General features: G+C 37.1%; 1 protein-coding gene across 2 annotated transcripts in view; it reads left to right on the top strand.

Moving 5' to 3' along the window:
- The first annotated feature begins 280 nt into the window (after positions 1 to 280).
- LRRC49 (leucine rich repeat containing 49) overlaps positions 281 to 19,393 on the top strand; it is a 40,849-nt gene continuing 21,736 nt past the window's right edge. The window contains exons 1-8 of one of the 2 annotated variants that reach the window (XM_068204092.1): positions 281 to 527; positions 1,015 to 1,077; positions 1,439 to 1,526; positions 3,790 to 3,889; positions 4,452 to 4,655; positions 5,986 to 6,052; positions 9,922 to 10,065; positions 13,981 to 14,042. In XM_068204092.1, the coding sequence (XP_068060193.1) occupies positions 474 to 527; positions 1,015 to 1,077; positions 1,439 to 1,526; positions 3,790 to 3,889; positions 4,452 to 4,655; positions 5,986 to 6,052; positions 9,922 to 10,065; positions 13,981 to 14,042 (782 nt within the window). In that variant the 5' untranslated portion in view covers positions 281 to 473. The remainder of the gene's footprint in view (positions 528 to 1,014; positions 1,078 to 1,438; positions 1,527 to 3,789; positions 3,890 to 4,451; positions 4,656 to 5,985; positions 6,053 to 9,921; positions 10,066 to 13,980; positions 14,043 to 19,393) is intronic. The other variant, XM_068204093.1, reaches the window with a different exon arrangement.

The raw sequence follows: 19,393 nt of genomic DNA, 5'->3' as shown, positions 1-19,393 counted from the left end.
ACAGCCACTTGCTTGTAGAATTCAGAAAAACACAATCATAATAGCGGCTTTTTACTGTGGGGCAGCGGGGTGGGGGTGACACCGGGCATAGCAGGACGACCGCAGAGCGCCACATCATCCCTCGAGCGGTCGTCGGTCCGTCCCCGGCCCCTCACGGTTTCCGACCCCTCACGGTTTCCCGCCCCTCACGGTTTCCCGCCCCTCACGGTTTCCGACCCCTCACGGTTTCCCGCCCCTCACGGTTTCCCGCCCCTCGGCGCCGCCCCAGACGGCGGGCGGGGCGGAAGCCGCGGTGTCCGCGGTAACGGCGGAGCCATTTCCGACAGGGCGGCGGCGGCGGGGGGCCGTGCGGGGCTGCGGGCTTGTTTGGCACCGCGGAGCTCTGACAGGCTGCTGGAGGCTGCGGGGCTCCGAGGGGCCGCCTGGGGCCGAGGGCCTGCGCGGCGCCGTGCGGGCCCGAGGGGCAGCGGCCCATGGTGCCCAGCAAGGGCCGGCCCGGCCGGGGCCCGCGGGCCGCGCCCGCAGCGGTAGGTGCTGCCGGGGCGCCGGGCGGGCGGGCGGCAGCTCCCCGGCATCATTTGTGCTGCGCTGGGAGGTGCATGGACGAGCCCTTCGGTTCGGAGCTCCTGTGAGACGTTTCGGTTTTGTCGCATAAATCTAGCCGAAAGACCAGCATGTTTTGCCTTTTGGTAATAGAAGGCATATTTAAATGCCAACACTTGTTTTCTTTGTGCTGAGAGTTGTATCCCCATGGAAGTCACGCTTTCAGTGTATTCTCAAAATTAAAATCAGTGTGATTTTTGTAAACTAAAAATTTAGTGTTGCTTAGAGCTGTGATGTATTCTTCATAGTATTTTGCAAAATAGTTCCTTTCTTGGCAGATTTTGCTGTTGAAAATAGCTTTATTGTTTAAAAAGCAGTTCTATTGATATGCGATATAAATATTGCAATCAGCATTTGTATTGATATTTCTGAGAAATGTAGCGTTTAATTTCATTTTCCTCTAATTTGCAGGTTAATAATTGTGGTCTCCAGCTGGTCATCCAGACCTCGTCAATACCAGAAAAACCCAAACCAGTAATTATTACCTTTTCTTGGATAGTTATTTTAACAAATGTATTGTATTATACAGACAAATTTGTATGCTTTCAAATAGGAATTACCTTTTCAGTACTCATCTGTTGACTTACAATATTGTATGTATCTAATAGTATTTTGTTAATTTATTTCACTCTATTAAAAATATATAAAATAAAAACACGGGGTTGTACTATAGCCTGCCATAAGCTTTATATTTATATATATATGATTCCTTGATCTTCTGTCTGTACCTCTCTCCTGTAATCCCTGAGAGCTGTTAGTACTGAGGTTGTGTTTGTGTAAAGAAATTGTTTGCATTTGAAAACTCTTAACATTTGTCTATAATATTGTGTTACAGTTTGAATTCAGAATAAATAAAGAGCAGCCATCTTTCCACAATAGGCTTCTGCAGCATGATCTGGAAAAAAACTACTCAGGAAGACAAGGTAATATTTGCTAGAGTTTGGTTTGTTTGCCTTTTTTATCTGTTTTATTCTTTAAAAAGTAAAGAAATATTGTATCATGATTAGAAAACATAAGAGTGACAGTGTTTCCTACTTGGCTACAGTAATTCAATGTAATTACTGTTGCATCATGTCCTGAACCCAATGTGCTACTGCCTGGCTTTTTTTCATCCTTTTTTCCCCCCACTTATGGAAGAGCATATTTTCTTCTACCTACAAAGCCACAACCTATCAAGTGTCCTACTCTGTGTTCCCTCAATAGCCACACAGTTGTCTAAAGTAACATTTTTACTGGATGTTTAACACTTTAATGTATTTAGACAAAATTAGTTTCTAATTTAGAACAATGATATTGAGAGATAGTTTTTCTGTTGTGCTTGCATACGCTTGGCTTTGCAAAGCAAGATATTGGTGATATCACTGCTAATTGTGGTGAGGACTGGAAGAGACTTGAAACACTTCTTGCCACTTCTAGACACTTCAGCCCATTCTGAATGCTGTTTGCCTATGATTGGTGTGAGTAGAAGATCAATTTAGTTATCATGGCAACTCTTCCTTCATTCTGGTAAAAAATGAAGGCCAGCAGCCATTCAGAATGGGTTGACTTTTAGGGATACTCTGTGACTTACGGAGTAGAAGTCTGCAGTTTGGTTTTGTTCCCTGTGCAGACCAAAGAGTATTAAATCCTTTGGTATGTAATAAGCAGTTCTGTCTCCCAGCACCATCCAGTCTGACAGAATTTTCTGGTTTGGTGTTGAAGCAGAGTACAGGGTCTTTATCAGGACTTGGGGAGACTTCTATTCACACCCCTACAAAACCCAGAGCATGACAAAACAGCCACATTTTTAGTTCACATGCTTCAGGTAACAGTGGAATCTTCTCATTAGTCTCTGTGTCTTTTACTGGGAGCCTTACAAAGGAGTTTCCTAGTGCTCCCTTTGGGTGTTAAGAGAGGTCAGTAGACCATTGTCAGGAAACCACTAGAAATCTTTTTCAAAAATACAATACAGGCATTTAAATGAATGCTTTTTATATATCTTTCTTTAACAAAAGAGCAGCAATAGGGATTTTTTACATGCCTTTAGGAGTATGACAGTAGAAAAAAAGTCACTTTACTGCCATCCTGTCACGTTTCAGACTGATAATGGTCTTATGTTTATTGGCTTAAAAACCTGTGACACAACTAAGTAAGATTTTTGCAACAATGTTAATTGATTTTAATATTTTTGGCGTTTTTTTAAACAGTTTGATTTTGAAGGATGAGTAGAGAATGTTGTTAGAGTAGCTAATGATAAAATTCAAGAGTAGCACTGAAAAGATTCTAAATTGACTGACAAATTATTTTACTCAAACAGATACCTAACAGTATATTTCAGGCAACAATGGACTCATTGCTATAGTAGTAAAACAGTTGTCTTGTTTATTACAGAATTGATGCTTTTCCTGGTAACATAATTGATTTATTTGAAGGAAGAGGGGAAAAAAAGGGCAAGCACACAGAAGTCAAGCCTATATTTTGCAGTAGTGTGCATGAATAATGATCTATTTTTGACCAATATTTTTCAGTGGATCATTTTCCAATAAGCCAAAGCTCACAGAACACATTTGTTGATTAATTTTGCAGGTATTTTCAGATGTCCTCCCTTTTTTCCTCTTATATTAATGAAATGCATAAGGATGAATTTATAAATATGCTTTCAAGGGCTGCCTGTTTCTTGATAATGGAGTGAAATACCAATGATCACTAAGTATTGTGTGCACTTATCTTTGAAAGACTTTGCATTTATTTGTGGGTCAGTGGGAGTGTTTCAATATTTTAGTGCTTTATTTTCTAGTTCTATCAGCATCTATTTGATCTGTGCCGCCTTTTAAAATTTATCTTAAGTTGGGTAATACCTTCTTTAAGTTCAGACACTGAAACTGTTAAACAATTTTACAATCCTATGTTAAAATATCATTGGGTAATTCTAATCAAAATAAAGGCATTTACAAAATATCTGCTTACAACAAATAGTTGAAAAAATCTCAAAGTAAAGAAATAGATGTACTTTGGAAAGAGGATATAGAGGGATATAGTCATAATATCAGGAAAGAAAACTGATAAATCCTAGTACTGAATGGAGGCAAAAAGCACTTTCATGCTTTACTTTCTATAAGAAAGAAACTTTCGCTTTTATCACCTGTAGTTCAAGACATGCATCTACAGAGAAGTAGTTCATGTATTCTCTGTATGATTTTCCAATAGATAACACGAATTTTGGGAGCAGTTCATCAATAACATTTCCTGTATTGCAACGTACTGCTGAAGAAAAAATCCTGAACTCAGATAGGCTTACCCTGGAAAGGTGAGAGGGTGACAGAGTGCACGCACCAGAGCTTCAGCCCCTGGTCCAAAGTGACCAGAGCCCCACTAATGGCTGCAGTCACTGGTGGGTTTGGGTTGTTGGGTTTTGTGTGTGTGTGTTTCTTGAGAGAAGAACTTTGTCCCACGGAGGAATTCTCTGTGATTGTCCTTGTGATGAATATATCCATAGAGCAGTCATCTAAGGCAGGCAGATTTCTGATCTGAGCAGGCTGTTCATGTAGCTGAAGAAAAACTTGAGTGTGAGGAATCTGTTGGAATTTTCGTGTGGTCACAACACAAAACTTCCATGTAGTTTCCATGTAACAAGCAAATCTCTGGGAGGAGAGGGGTTCAGACAATTTTAGAAGTATTTCTGCTGTGTTTTCAGGCTAATTTTTTAATAGGCTGGAGTTTCTGCTTTATCTACAGAATTTAATTAGCAAACTTAATGCTGTCTTAACCAAGATAATATACTTTTCTCTGTTCAGTCAGAGTGGGTGAGCAGAAGGTGGATTACTGATTTGTTACTTACTTGTGTGTTCTGTTTTTCTTTTTTCTTCCAGGCAAAAATTGACAGTGTGCCCAATTATTGATGGGGAAGATCACCTTCGTCTTTTGAATTTCCAGCATAACTTTATAACTCGTATCCAAAATATTTCTAATCTTCACCATCTTGTTTTCTTAGATTTATATGATAATCAGATTGAAGAGATAAGTGGGGTTTCAACTTTGAGATCCCTGAGAGTCCTTCTGTTGGGAAAGAACAGGTAAAAATAATAAAACCTAACTAAGGCACTCTGCCTCTTACGGTGTAACAACTATGAATTCCCATTGCTTCTGTTACAGTTTCCAGTTTGTGATGTTGCTGTTACACCAGTGAGACCTGCCCTAAGATTACCTAAGTGTCAGGGATCCCACTGAGGAAGCACACAGATTTTGTGTGCCATGTTCTTCAAAACTTCCTTTCTTAGTAAATTTAAGCAACATTTCCAAAGTACTTCACATGTTCCCATATAATCTTCTATTCTGATTGATTATTAAATGTGTTCTTAGATTTGTATGGCATGTTGTGGAATGTCTTTTCAGATCAAATGTAGTATTCATTGATTATTTATAACTTATAAAAATATTTCTGCCTGATGTATTTATCTGGGAAACACACCAGACAGATGAGTCATGGATTTTAATGCTTATTTATTGCTTTTAGTCCTGTAGCCTTTAATTTTAATAATTTAATACATGTATCTGTGGAATTGCTCACACATCTAAAGGTTGTGCTCTGACTTTTTAAAATTTCCTCATTTTCTTATATTCAGTGAAGTGGGAACTGGTGACCAGATTTCAGTTATGTGCAGATTATAAAGAATGTACCTCCTAATTCAGCCTGTGTTCAAAACTGACAAGTTTCAATAGTGCCATATGTTACTAGAGCTAAGAGCTTTTGTATTAAAAATCTTATCTGTAGAAATCAATTTTGTTCATAGTAAAATGTTGGGGTTGTGGGTACTAAAATTTAAAGTGCCTTGAGGAATTATTTTCCTTATCATAACCACCCTGCATGTAGTTTACCTTAGAAGTGTGGTGTTGAGGTAGTTAGGACTTGGCCTACTAGTGAGTGAGTGGTACACAGCAGAGTTGTTAGTAACTTGTTTCAGCTTGAGCTGTGTGTGATCTCTGATTACTCTCAAAGCAAATGCTCCGTACATGTGTTTAATGTCATCAGCCAGTAGATGATGCTGTTGGGTGTGTAATAGCCTAGGTTTGCAGTCTGACAAAGTATCACAGGACAGAGAATTTTTAAGACAATGAAGCTGCTGACTTTGGTTTCCTAGTGGAGCAAGAATTCCATCCTTTTCTTCTTTCTAGAAGAGCCACATAAATTCTGCTGCTATTGAGTTATTGACAGTCAGAAAGGAAGATGATCGTCTTAAAGTTATGCTAATTTACATGTCAATTTTTTTTCATGGTTCAAAATTTTGGTTTTTTTGTTACTCTTGCTAGTCAGAAAAAAATAAGGCTTTATTTTGTATTGACTGGAAAATGAAATATACTTTTAATCTAATATTAAAAATAATTGTCATACTTGAAATCTTGCAGAATAAAGAAGATCTCAAATCTGGAGAACCTAAAAAACCTTGATGTTTTAGATCTTCATGGAAATCAGGTACAGTACAATAACTTGATTGCTTATGTTTGTGTAGACATCATGTATTTGCTGTGTCTTCTACCATAGTATTGTTTCTTCAAAAGGAACTGGTGGCAAGTTTTGCAGCTCTTGAGGTCACAGAAGTCAATAAGTTAATAAAAGGTGTCATAATTTTTATTCTGCATCTTTGTACCAGTCTCTTGTACTTTCAGTGTTGTACTTCAGGAAGGTTACAGTGATTAAAACGCTGAGTTAGCTGAGTATGATGGCACTCCTGCCTGCACACACAGTAACCTACCACAAGCAGATGATGTGGTGTAGTTAAAGTAACACAGTCCTAGAACTGCTATAACATTTTTACGTACAATTGATTGCTGTTTCTACTGTTGGTGGTCTGACAAAACCAGATTGCCTACACACATGTAAAAGAGAAGAAAAAGACAGGTTAGGACTGTAGGGACTTATAAGTGGTGCAAGAAGTTTGTGGCTGCTTTAAATCCCATTGGTTGAACAAAGAGCATGTTGTACAGTGGCAGAGGCAGTCTAGGCCCATGTGATGGCGTTACCCTTGGAGTCTTGGCCATCTCCAAACATATTCATTCACAAATGCTGGTTTGAACAACACAATCCTTTTTGTATTGCTGTTGGAAATTTGATGGGGAGTTATGTTTTTATTAAAAATACTTGCAGACTAACACTGCAGCTGTGGCAGTCAGCAAGCTTTCCCAGCACAAATGAAGGAATCACTAATGAAATTGAAACTCATCTTGCACAATTCTTACATGTGATTGTGATGTAGAGTGGGCTTTTTTTTTTCTTCAAGTACCTATAGAATTCTTTACATTAACTGCAACTTTACTAGGAGTTTTGGACTGGTTGTTGCTGGATCACATTCATAATGATAGGCTTACTTTGATACAGAGAATGTAACAAATTACCCTATGTCAGGAACTGACATTAAATCTTGGAATTTTGGAAATTATTTTGGTTTCCAAAATGGTTTCATCATAAAAGTAGATGTGAAGGGCACAAATGTTTGGAAATGGAGTTAGCTATTTCCTTTTTTGGTAGATTTAGTGTATTTTTTATGTAAAGACCAAATAAAGACTATGAACTTATCTTCCATAAATAAATTATCTTTCTCCTTTCTAGTTCAAAGCTAAGCACGTTTTCCTGTTTAAGTTATTTTTTTCCCTGCCTTTGAGGAATTCAAAATTCATAACGCCAATCTGCCATCCCATAGTATTAGTTATTTTTGAATGCTTAATGAAGAAATTAAGTGAAAAATGTGTTTGGGATACATCTTAGTGGACTAGTGCCTTGTTTTGAAGGCTGGATGTTGTTGGTGGTGGTTTATATAACACTGAATAAGGAAGCTCCTTTAACTATTTAAATTAGTGGGATTTTTATTTTTGGAAGCCTTCTTGTCTGTCTTAAAAGGTATTTCTTCTACATTGCAAATTTCTGAAGAACAGACTTCAGCAACATAATTGGCTTTGAGAACTTCAGAATATGGTTTCTCATGTTTAAGAATGTAGCAATTTAAACAACAGATCAGAGAATTGGAGCCAGACATCTCAGTGGTGTTCAGCAAAAGGAAAATAATCATTGAGCACTGGGATGTACAGTATTTCTTGTATGTTGCCAGTGATCCCAGGCTGAACGCTGAACAATTAAATCCTGTGCACAGGTTATAGACAAGGTATTGGAAATACACTAGATTAATTATTATTAACACAGTTATATAGACACATAGAATTGCATCATTCAGGGACTCTACACATGAATTTTATTCTAGACTGCTTTAAATATGAAATGTCATTGGAGTAATTTCCTGTGTTTTGTTTAACTCTGTGAATAATCTTTCTTTCCAGAAGTTCAAGATGTAAGTGAAATTATGCAACCTGACTTTTCATGCATGAACTTATTTTCATTAATCTCAGATTTTTTTTTAAAGATGCAACTTTCATTTGTGCTATTTAATTATTGATGGGTGATTATTTAGTGCATAAAAACCTTTTTCTGAATTCTATTTCATAGTGAGGTATTCAAAGATACATGCAAATGAGAAAATAGTGGTTTTGTTCAATATTTACAAGTAGACTGACTTGTGTACTAATTTCTTTTTGATACTATATAAGTATTATTTGAAACATGCAAAAGGAAGTGATAATAGCTTGTATTATTTCTTTTCTAATAGTCCATACGAAAAGATGGTGTACCTTCATGTGTGCATGCATAATTGAAATAGGCAATTCAACAGAGTTAATCTTAAAGCTTAACAAAGTGGTAAAGAGTATTTCTATATGTTGCTGATGAAATCATTATCTTTGCAATAGCAGTGAAATACCAGGATTAATATTCTAGACTGTGGCATTCTAGCCTGTAATTCTAGCTGGGCAGACATCAGCAGAGGTCTGTGCTCTTCATGTCAACTGTCTGCTCTTGGGGTTGCTTTTAAAAAAGTCTCTCTGTATAAATATGATCTTTTAAATAGTGGTATTTTCTGTTCCTCTTGCTGTAATATTTTTGTATGAAATACACGTAAATGGATAGTTTAATTAGCAATTGAATCAAAAGTTTAAGCACCTTGGATCAAAGGTTTAGGATGTTATTTAATTTTGGCCTTGTATCTACTTTTGCATGCTTTTTAATTGAGAAATTGTTGAAATATTTCTTATAGCAGCGTTTTCCAGTCACAGACTTACATATACACATATATGTGTATGGATATATGGAAATTACCAACAAAATGGGATGTTCTCAAACTGTTAAATAATGGCTACCTTACCTCTTCTGTTCCAGGAGCTGCTAGACACTTTCTGCAAAATGGCATGGCCACACTTGCACTGGTGTAAAGCAGCAGGGAGTTCCATGTCAGTGACACCAGGCACTCTTCACTGCTCTGCACCTTGGCACTGTTGGCCTCTTGGAGGAGGAATGGTGTGCCTGGGCACTGGGTGTTAAAGGGGGCTTACAGGGCTCCAGAGATGCTAATTCTAACTGGCAGGGAATGATCCATGTTGGTAGCTCTTTACACTGCCAAAGCCTTGTGGCTGCTAAAGTATTTTCCACAGGAAAACCTGCTGGCTTCTTTCTGCCACCCAGCATGGGTTTCACTGAGAGTACCCTACTGTCCCTTGTGCAGTGGCTTCTGCATAGGTGCTGGAGGACAGATCCCACCCTGCCATGAGAAATAACTGTCTGGATAGGGAGCCTCGTGTGGATCAATGGGAAATATTGACAGCAGGAAACAAACCCATACTGAATCATCAGAGCAATCATCAATGCCTCTGTAAAATACAATGGTATTTCTAGAATTAAAAACTAAAATTAAGGATCATTAGTGGTTATTGCTTTTTAATGCCTTTTTTTTTGCTTTGTCATTATCACCTGAATCTTTAAAACAGGTTATTAAGTATAAAAACAAGCATCTGCCAGCTGCCTGTTTACTGTAATTCAGTCTTTGTTAGGTCCCTCCCTTTTCTAATCCCAGGAAGATAAGTGAGTGTCTTTGCAGACAAATTAAGGCTCAGCCATGCACAAAATTCCCCCATTTTGGCATACCACAATACCATCGGTGTTGTCTTGGTTTTGTGTCTTTGAGGTTGCTGCTACAGAGCAGCATAGCTGAAATAACCTGATTCCTGATGGGATAGAAGGAAATGTTTACTAAATTTCACTGCAGGATGGCAAGAAAAGTGTGGGTGAATACTTGTTCTGGTTCTCTGAGTACCATGGTTTAGAGAAACACAGGCACACTATTGTATGAAGCTGATAGTTCATGTATACTTTTAGAAAACGTGTCACGTGTATGTAAATATATATTCACATATATTTTCTATCCATATAAAACACAGTGTGCATGTTTATTGTATCTCTGACAGATTGCTAAAATAGAAAACATCAGTCATTTAAGTGAGCTGAGGGTGTTAAACCTTGCCAGAAACCTCCTAACTGTTGTAGAAAACCTGAATGGACTGGATTCACTCACTGAGCTCAACCTCCGTCATAATCAAGTCTCTGCTATAGTAAGGAGCAAAACTCTTGTCCTTCTCTTTTTTCTTTTTCATTTCCTGTTCCTTGTTTTTGACAAAATGAATGTTAACTGTAACTTCTTTAGACCATATCAGAGTTTCAGATTTTTGACATCTCGTGTTTCCTCATATTGTGTTGCTTATATTGTTCTGCTGCAATACTTAATTATACAACATAAAGGTGAAACAAACACATTCATTTTGGTGTTATTTTCTTTAAATGTGATCAGGGAGACAGGACTCAGATGACCTTTAAAGGTCCTTTCCAACCCAAACCATGCTGTGATTCTATGATGACTTGTAGTGTTTCAAATCTTGAAAGCTCATGATGTTCCTTGGGGAGAGGGGAAGAGATTGTGTGGTTCTGACATGCAAATTTAGATACTCTTCTTCCATACAAATTCATGTTCTAGAAACAAATCATCTCTATTTCTGTAGGGTAGCTAAGCCATAAGACCATCTTGAAATTTCAACTTAAGAATGTTGCTGGAGCAAATGCAGAGAAAACAGGTATTGCTTGTAAGAGCAGAGTTTTCTAATGGAAGCTCTAACTCAGCATTTTAAATCTTCATATTCTAAAAATTAAGATTTTCACTTTGCAATTTGAGTTGTAGTTCAGATATGGCAAGTGGATTATTCAAACAAGAGCTACATTTTTCTGGCCTGCATAATTCTTTTAGTTCCTAGTCCCCTGTTGCTGCTGAGCCTTTCTTTTCTTCAGTTTCTGCTATTTGCCAAGTAGGAATTGTTTTCACATTTAAAAAATGAGAAGTTTCTGCTCATTGCTGATTCTGTCACTGTACCTTCCCCTGTGTCAGTGATGTTACCTCTTTGCTTGTAGCTTCTGCCTTTTCAGTCCTCTCAGGTGCAACTTGTACTTTCTGCTGTCATATCGGAGAGACAGCATGAAATTTAAATTAGTGACTTACAGACTTGGACTCTGTGCTGTATCTCAATGTTTTAGTGTTTCCTGGCAGAGATAGTGTTTCAGAAGATGATGTTCTCTTCAGGGAAATATTTCATTTACTTGTTGGCCTGTGGGGCTTTTTTTAACTGTTGTTGTCAGTATCCTTTTGGGTTTTTACTCTGATTAAATTCAAATGAAATACAGTTTTGTGAGTGTGGATTGTTTTGTTTTTCATTGAATGGTAATTTTAGCAAGTATGGCACTAATTCTGTGTTTAAGTTTTGGGCACATTATACTGTCTAAAACTCTAAGTAAATATGGCTCCTAAAATAAAATATTTTTTCATATATAAATGATAGATGTTGTCTTTTTCTGTGTGTACAATAATGTGCATGTGTTTCTTTACTTATGTTTGTTTGTTTTTTTTTTTTTTTTTTAATGAAAGCTGCATTCCTTTTGTATGGAAATTCAGATTCTGTTGCAATAGGAAATTACTAAAAATGCAGAAATATGGAAAGAAATATATCATTCTATGGAAAGTGTACCCAAGATGGTTTATTTCTGGAGCACTTGAGTAGCTGAGGGAGAGTGGTTATATTTTTTTTAAGATGAAGTTTAAGTTCATGTGGTTGACTGTGCAGGTGGAGAAGATATTTTAATCATGATGTTGTTATGATGTAGCACTTAGGTGCAAAATATTCACTCCTAAGCTCATGAAAAGAATTTGGTTACTGTACTTTAGTTACTCAGTTACTGTGACAATGCTCATTATGACTTAAGCTTTTTAAACTTGATTATTCCTTCAAATGAAAGAATCTAAACACAATTTTAAAAATAAATTGCTGTCCTAAAATAATTTTTTTAATTAATCTGATTTAAATAACTTTCCAATTTTTGGTGGACCTTCCTTATTTTTCACATACCTCCCTTTGGCCTGCCCTAAGTGCATTATTCTTGTGTAGGAAAAAAGATGATCTCGTTTGTCAAACAAAAATAAGGTTCCATACTGAACTCTCCATTGCAGTTTACTGTATTGAATAACGTAAGTTATCCAACTGGGTTGTAGCTAGTTTAAGGAATTAAATCTGCAATGATCCTTTACAATCCACTGGCCTTGGACTACCAGTTTAGGGACTGTTTTTCGTCTTTGAGCTTTTTACTATAGACTGAAAATCTTTGAATCATAAGTAGTTATTTTTGTAATAATGAACTATAGTTCATTCAAAGCTATAGGATTTGCAGAGGCAATCCTGGGGCTTGGATTATAGCAGAAGCATCTTACAGGATTGAAGTATATTCAGAGAGTCTGACTCGTCAGAAGAATAGCAAACAGAATAAATGATGACAAAGTGTCTTATATGGCTTCAAAAGTACAGATCTATACATACCATGAGTTATGAAAATATCTATTTATTTTCCATCCAATTGTGAGTTAGGGCCTCGGTTAGGAAGATTATCTATATTTTTCTTTGGAAGACTGACCTGCTTGTTTGCTTTGAGGTATTAAAAATTTAGCATTTTGGGTTTTGCCATCTGCAGCTTGATCTTAAGACTTGCAGGACTGGTCAAGGTGTTCACCATTTTTTCAAGAAAGAACTCCTGCCCTCTGCCCACCTCACTATAAGACTTTGTATCAGAAGTGAAGTAGCTGGAGGATTTTGGTTTTTTTTTTTTTAACAATCCTGGCTAGTGTTTCCTGCCACATCTATGAGACTTGCAACATGTTTTACAAGACAGCAAAACATCATGCTAGGAAATTTGTCTTGAAGGGTAATTACTTTGTGTTCCCCAGTGATTAGTTGAAATCATTGCTGCTTAAGCATTACAGTGCACAACCCTATAATGCCTGTCCTCATGTGTGTATCCACCTGTTTCATGTGTGCCCACCCTTTGAGGCATCAACACCAAGTAACCTTGGGGACAGAGGGGATGCCCAAATGCACCTCTGTTGTGAACTCAACCTTTGCATGGTCTGGTCTGGGAGGACTCAGGACAGCTCTGAATCAGGAGCTTTGCACCTGCAGACTTGATCCCATAAGCCATGCTCATCATATCCAGTGGTGACTCTCTGCAGCTTTATTAGCTTAAATTCAGTGTTTCATTAATAGGAGCTACAGGGTTTGTTAGAGCTGCCTTTGTTTACCTGTTTGGAATGAACCGTTCTGGACTGCTATGTAGACATGTCAGAAATCTGATGAAGGGAGGAAGAGTTGTAGGCTAAAATCAAGACACTGAGCTCTGATGCTCCTTTCCCTTTCCCAGGTTTATGTCCTCTGGTTTCAGGTTGGAGTGTGGCCATTAACAATGGGTAAGGAGATGCAGACTTAGAACTGAGGGGTTAAGTGAATGGCTTGTGAGTCCCTGCAGACTGTGCTGTCTGTCTGATACGGATGTATACTTCATAAATGAAGTTTGATCTTACTTAATATGTTTCATCTTACTAATATTTGAGCTATTTGCTATTTAGAGGTTTTCTGCGAAGGTATTTAGTGGCAATATTAAATTTAGAGTTTCTTATTCTGTAAACTCATACCTTCTAAATGTTAATTGTGAAGGTTGTAGAGGTGACAGAGTCCTTCAGTTCATTCTCTGACTGGAGAGTCACTGCTGTTTGACAGTGCTAAATGCACTGCTGTATTGCACTTAAAAAACCTTATTTCAGCAAGCATTTTTTTTAAGCATGTTTATCCTGCAGCTTAAATGCTGAGAGAGCACCTTGGCTTGTTTCCCAAAAGCCTGTTCAGAAAGCAGCAGCAGCCGTATCCTCCTTTTCTTTAACATGATTTGCTTTGCAAGTGATGCAGCGTGTTCTGCAGAGTGGGATCTGCACTGAAACACTCCCTTGCAGTCTGCATTAGGGAGAGATGGAGCTGCATGTTCAACAGAAATCAATGTTGCAGCAAGGTTACAGCATTTAGAAATGAAAGCATTTCATCAGGCCAAGTAAAGAGGCTCAAAAGCCATTTTCATCTGCTGAATTTATGCCTATCTTTTCTTTCTAGAAAGATGTGGATACTTTGCCCTGTCTCCAGCGTCTCTTCCTCAGCTTCAACAATATATCTAGGTAAGGGGAATAGTAGTTTGCTTCCTATCAGTAATTTGAATTATCCTACTGGAGCTGTACTTCATGAAAATTTGAACTCAAACACTGTGAGTACAGATCCTTTTTTCCTTCCCTAACATATCAGATAAAAGCAATCAAGCCATTGTGTATTTTCTACTTTAAGTATAAAAATTCTTGAAACCCTTTGCATTTAAATGTAGTTGTACTATGAGTATTCTACCAAAAAACATATTTTTAATTGATTATCATATTGTTTATAGTGGTCAAAATTAAAAGTGTATTTGTAAATACGTTGTTTTGCTGTTAACCTAGTTGTCTGTTAAAGCAGCATGATGCAAGGTACAAATTATATTTAACATTCCATCACTGTATTTCTGGAGTTATGCAAATTGCTGAGTCAGATTCTGCTTGCTATGGGTAAATTATTTCATGCTTGTATTTTACTTGTCCATGTATTAATAAAGTCTGAAAGGTATATTCATGATTCCCTTTCAGACCAGATGGCAGAAGCAAAATAGCTCAGCTCACAAAGCTGGGCTTCTACAGTTTCAAGTAACAAGAGCATTTTGTTATAAATAGAAATGTTTGTCTTCTGTGCCTTTTCATATTAATGCATTTTTGAAGTCTGCCTTTATACTCATGCCAGTATTTGAAAAAAAACCCCAAGTGCCTGCATTATCTTCAGTTTGGTATGTCCTTTTTTTAATCCCTTGATCACCAGCAGCTTTCTTTGTTTAGAATCAAATAATTAGACGTGGGGTAGGGGAAGATGCTTCATGTTCTAATTACTGGAAATGCCATGCTATCCTTGTGGTATCTGCTTTCTCTCTAAAATGTACTTAGTAGGAGCTTTTATTGTAGTAGCTACTCAAACATTTCATATTGACCTCCATTATGTGTTTTGCCGACAGCTCCATCCTACTGTTCTGTGTTCTTTAGGTTCTTAAAGTACCTTAAGATGCAGTACATCTTAAATACTCATGGCTGTTATACACTTAAAAACAATTCAGAGATGAACTGCGAGAGTCTTTCTTACGCTCTTCCCTTAGTTAATTTGCTAGTCTTCTTATTTTAAGAAGTGAAGAGAGGGGGGTTAGCATTTTGCTGCTTTTGAATCATTTCCAGAATTGAGACTTGCCTTTGTTTCTGGCTTTCTAAAATAAGTCTCAGGTTGGCACGAGCAAGGAGGAGACTGCAGCAGCTTGGCTCCCTCGCTGTCAGGGAGCATCACTGCAGTTAGGGAAATTGCCCTGTTTTTCTGGACTTGGTGTAGCTTTTTGTGTAGCTTTTTGTGTAGCTTTCTGACTGCTTTCTCATATTGTTTTAGCAAATTCATGTTATTTTTACAGTGTTCAAAGAAGGAAAAATGTTTGGAATTTTCTGTGAGGTTTTGATAGATTTCTCAAAGTTTGTGGTCAGTAGCCTGCTTCTTGGTACTATATCTATATAAAAATTTTTGTCATTTATCCATGGGGGCTTTAGTTGGTCTATTGTTAGATCTAGTCTTAGGATTTTTGTAAGCTACAAATACTTATCTAGAACATATATGGAAATAGATAATTTAGTTTGAGTTTGCTGTTGGAATAGGTATTAAAAAGTCTTAATGTTAAACAAAAGATATTGCTCTTCTATAAATTTTGTATGTGCATGTGGGTAGATAAGTGGATGGATAAATAACTCTCTATCAGTCATTATTTTAAAACACACAAATGAAAAATTTCTTTTAATCACATTCAGCTTGGAGTTTTTTAAATAATACATTTTACTACATATAGCAGTTCTGATCACTACTCTCTAAATAATTCCTTACTTAGAGTTATGCAGTTGATATGTTTTCTGCCAGGGAAGTTATTAAATGTTACAAGTATATTCTTGACCATCTGTGATCTGATGCTTGGCTTGATACTCTTTCAACTGACTGAGGAAGTTCTTTGCAACCATAACACCAGTGAACTGCTGTGCTGTATCTGACCATTCCTACACCCTTTTAAATGGTTTTCTATGCTTTTGAGTCACTTACCCCATTTGTTCTGGGCCACAGGGTAGTTTGAAAAATGATTTTTCCTAAAAACTACTCTGGCTATACAACTGAATTTTGTTTGACAAGCGAATTGGTGCACAAATACTCTTAATTTATCTGTAGGTGCATAAAAAAGACCCCTGTAAATGAAAACAAACAACAAAATTGCCAGAACTTGAATATATTTGTTACCATTTCATTGCAATATTTTATTAATGTTCATTTTTTAAAGTAGGATTTTAAGGCAATGCTTCCATGGAAAGATTTTCTTGTTTCTATTTTTTATCAGTGAAAATACTTGAGTCTTAAATTGACATGTGCTGACATTGAATTAATATTTCAGTAGAAGACTCAGGAATGCCATTAAAAATGGTCACTATTTTAGGCATGAGAATATACAACGGTTCTTTTTACCTTATACTTCAGAGAAGGGCTCAGAATGCTGCTGCTTCTCTACAGATCTTTTAGTAAAAAAGGATATACTGGCAAGATAATGCAAGCTAAAACTGAACTTAATGCTGACAGGAAACAAAGGAAGTCCTGTTTTTTGGTTTCAGCCCAAATAATCGTAGCAGTTACACAGTGAAGGTGTTTATACCTGATGGCTGAAGGCAATACCTAGATGTAGAACTGGTTATAAAGAAATGGGAGAAATCCCATTTTTAATTTGTCATGTGGCACAGGGAAGAGATTGCAGTAACATTTGCAGGACAGATTTGCCACAGAGAATCAGAAAGTGAGTTATTGCTCATGTTTGAACATGTGAAACCAAGGAAGACCATTTTTTAATCTTGGAAACAAAATACATATTTTCAGTGTTACACTGCTGTCCAGGTCAGCATTTGTTGACTTTTTCATTTAGTCTAGGCATATGGAATGAGTTGGAAACAAGCTCATGTAATTTTTGTTCTTCATTTGGTTGCTAAATTGGAAACCTGAGAGAAGCAATGTTCTTAGCCTAATAAAAACAAGAAAGTACCTTTTTACTCAGCAAGATGAAAATTTATAAATGCATTGTTGAATGCTTGAACAAAAGAAGGTAAAGGGGAATGAAAGGTTGATAGTAGTTACATCTGTTTTCATAGGTAGTTTAGTAGTTAGAAACATGGAAAACCACAGGTTTTCTTCTTGGAGTATTTTTGAACATACAGTTCCCTTTCAGGTGTTCTTTCAGACTATAGTAAATGTGTTGCCTTCCTTCTCTATTCCAGAGCTTTTCCCCTTTGTGCAACATGTTTTTAAAATTTGATGCAAATGTGTAGAGAAGGAACAACTGTCTCCCTAAACAAGCAGGTTAAAACAGAAGATAAATATTCCTGTGTCCTGTGAATGTGTATCACTGGTGCAGGTGGAGCTCCAGAGTGCTCTGCTGTTAAGTAATTGCTGCATTCTGATATAAGAAGGAGAAGTGGCTTTGTGTCCCTTTGGCGGAGGGGAAAGCTGGATGCAGGAGTTGGAGCATACACACAAGATGGAAAACTGATCTATTTGCAAGAGATTTCCAGAAAACACTTTCTTATAATTTAGCCCAAATTTGTGACTTATTTCTGTCTTGCTGAAATGACAATTTTAGCAAAGACGATTTACATAAGAAGAAGAACAGGAATGAGAGGTGGTTGTCTCCTGCAGGAGAAGGTCTTTTGGAAAGAGAATCAGACATTCCACTCGAGAAGATTGACTGAGGCAGTCAAAGACACCACAAAGGAGCCTTTAACCTGCTTTGTATTTCCTGAGCAGGTTAAAGACTCCTTTGTGGTGAACAGAGGCTGGAGAGAGAGCCTTGAGATGTGGCCTCTGATTCCTGTCGGGTGGTCACCACGGGGCTCTGTCCCAGCAGTCTGCATGCTGGGAAGCCAACAGAGGCTTGGCTGTAACCTGTGCAATCTGTTTGGGAATGTAGCACATTAAAGTTTTCATTAGTTTAGGATTAGGACACCAGTGTGACAAGTTCAGTATATGAACTTTTCTATATGGAATTTCTAAAGCTTAAGTTTTTTGTATGTGTATACAAAGATGTGAAAACAGATTTTTGCACTGTTTCTTTCTAAAACTGATCTGCTAATAGGGCAGCTAAAAGCAGTATAAAGTAAGCACATCTGTTTTTAGGTCCAGAGTGAATGTTCTGGCATGCTGAAGCAGTGAGAATTTCAAAGCACAGCAGTATGTGTAAGTGGAAGGTCTTGAAAACACACTAGTAATCTTTCAACTTTTCTGTCATTTCCTGAAGAAATTGTTTTTATTAAAAATGTGTAAATCATATGTAATGAAAGGAGTACTCTTTGGTTAAATGTTTAGTGGTAAGTACTTGGAATAAATATATTTAATGCTTTTAAATATACTTAAGAATAATTTTGAAGACCAAAGATTTTAATATTTTCAAAATATGTTCTAGCTCAATGGAAATTGAGACTGTGGGATTTTTTGTTCTAACATGTTTGAGTTTGCCTTACTAACTTCTGTGTCATTTGGTAAGATTATTTTTATCTTTAGGACTTATTGAGTATATATTTTATGTAATATGTCAGACTGATCTTCCAAAAATGCACTTCCATAAGCTGTTTTCTGGAAAGGAAACAGGATCATAAAAAGAAACAGAAAATAATAATCGAGCTTTAAATACATGTACAAAACAGACAATTCTTCAGATATCCTAAGAACTTTCACTGTCTTTGCCACAATCTACCCACAGTTCATTTTCCATTGGTTTTTAGATTGTTTTCATGCACCAAGTTCAAAGGCAGTAATATCTTCCTCTTTACTGTCAGTTTTCTGGTGTGCCCTTTGAGTGTACAGTGCAGGAGCTCCTTGCATGCTGCACCGATTGCACCAGAATAGCTACTGCAACTTTATTCAGTGGCAGTCTTTGAAATGAACATCTGCATGTGTTTTCTGATCACTAAGTTCAGGGCATACTTAAGGTTTGACTTGACTTAAGGCACACTTGATTTTGGAATGCCAAAGGACATAAGGATGGTTGCAGTGTCGTAGATACATTGTAAACATGTTAGGCAGTTTTATTTATTACCACAACTGTTCAGCTTTTTTTATTAAAAAATGCAGTCAAACAGTTCTCTGTTGTTTAAAAATACTAAATATCTGAGTTGCTTTCTTTTCACATTTCATTTTCAATGAAAGGAGCACTACAGAGGTTATACATCTCTACATGTGTTTTACACAGGTCAGTTATTTTTTGGCAGGTAACCAAATCTGATGGTTCTAAGAAGCCAGCTGGTTAGAGATTGTAGACTGGACTCAAACTAATGGACTAATCTGTTTTGAAGATTATGCTGCTTTTGTAACTGTTTTACTTCCAATATTAATGATTATTCAA

The sequence above is a fragment of the Anomalospiza imberbis genome, chromosome 13 (genome assembly GCF_031753505.1).
Source record: "Anomalospiza imberbis isolate Cuckoo-Finch-1a 21T00152 chromosome 13, ASM3175350v1, whole genome shotgun sequence".
Lineage (NCBI taxonomy): Eukaryota > Metazoa > Chordata > Aves > Passeriformes > Viduidae > Anomalospiza > Anomalospiza imberbis.
This window is presented reverse-complemented; position numbering and strand designations above follow the sequence as displayed.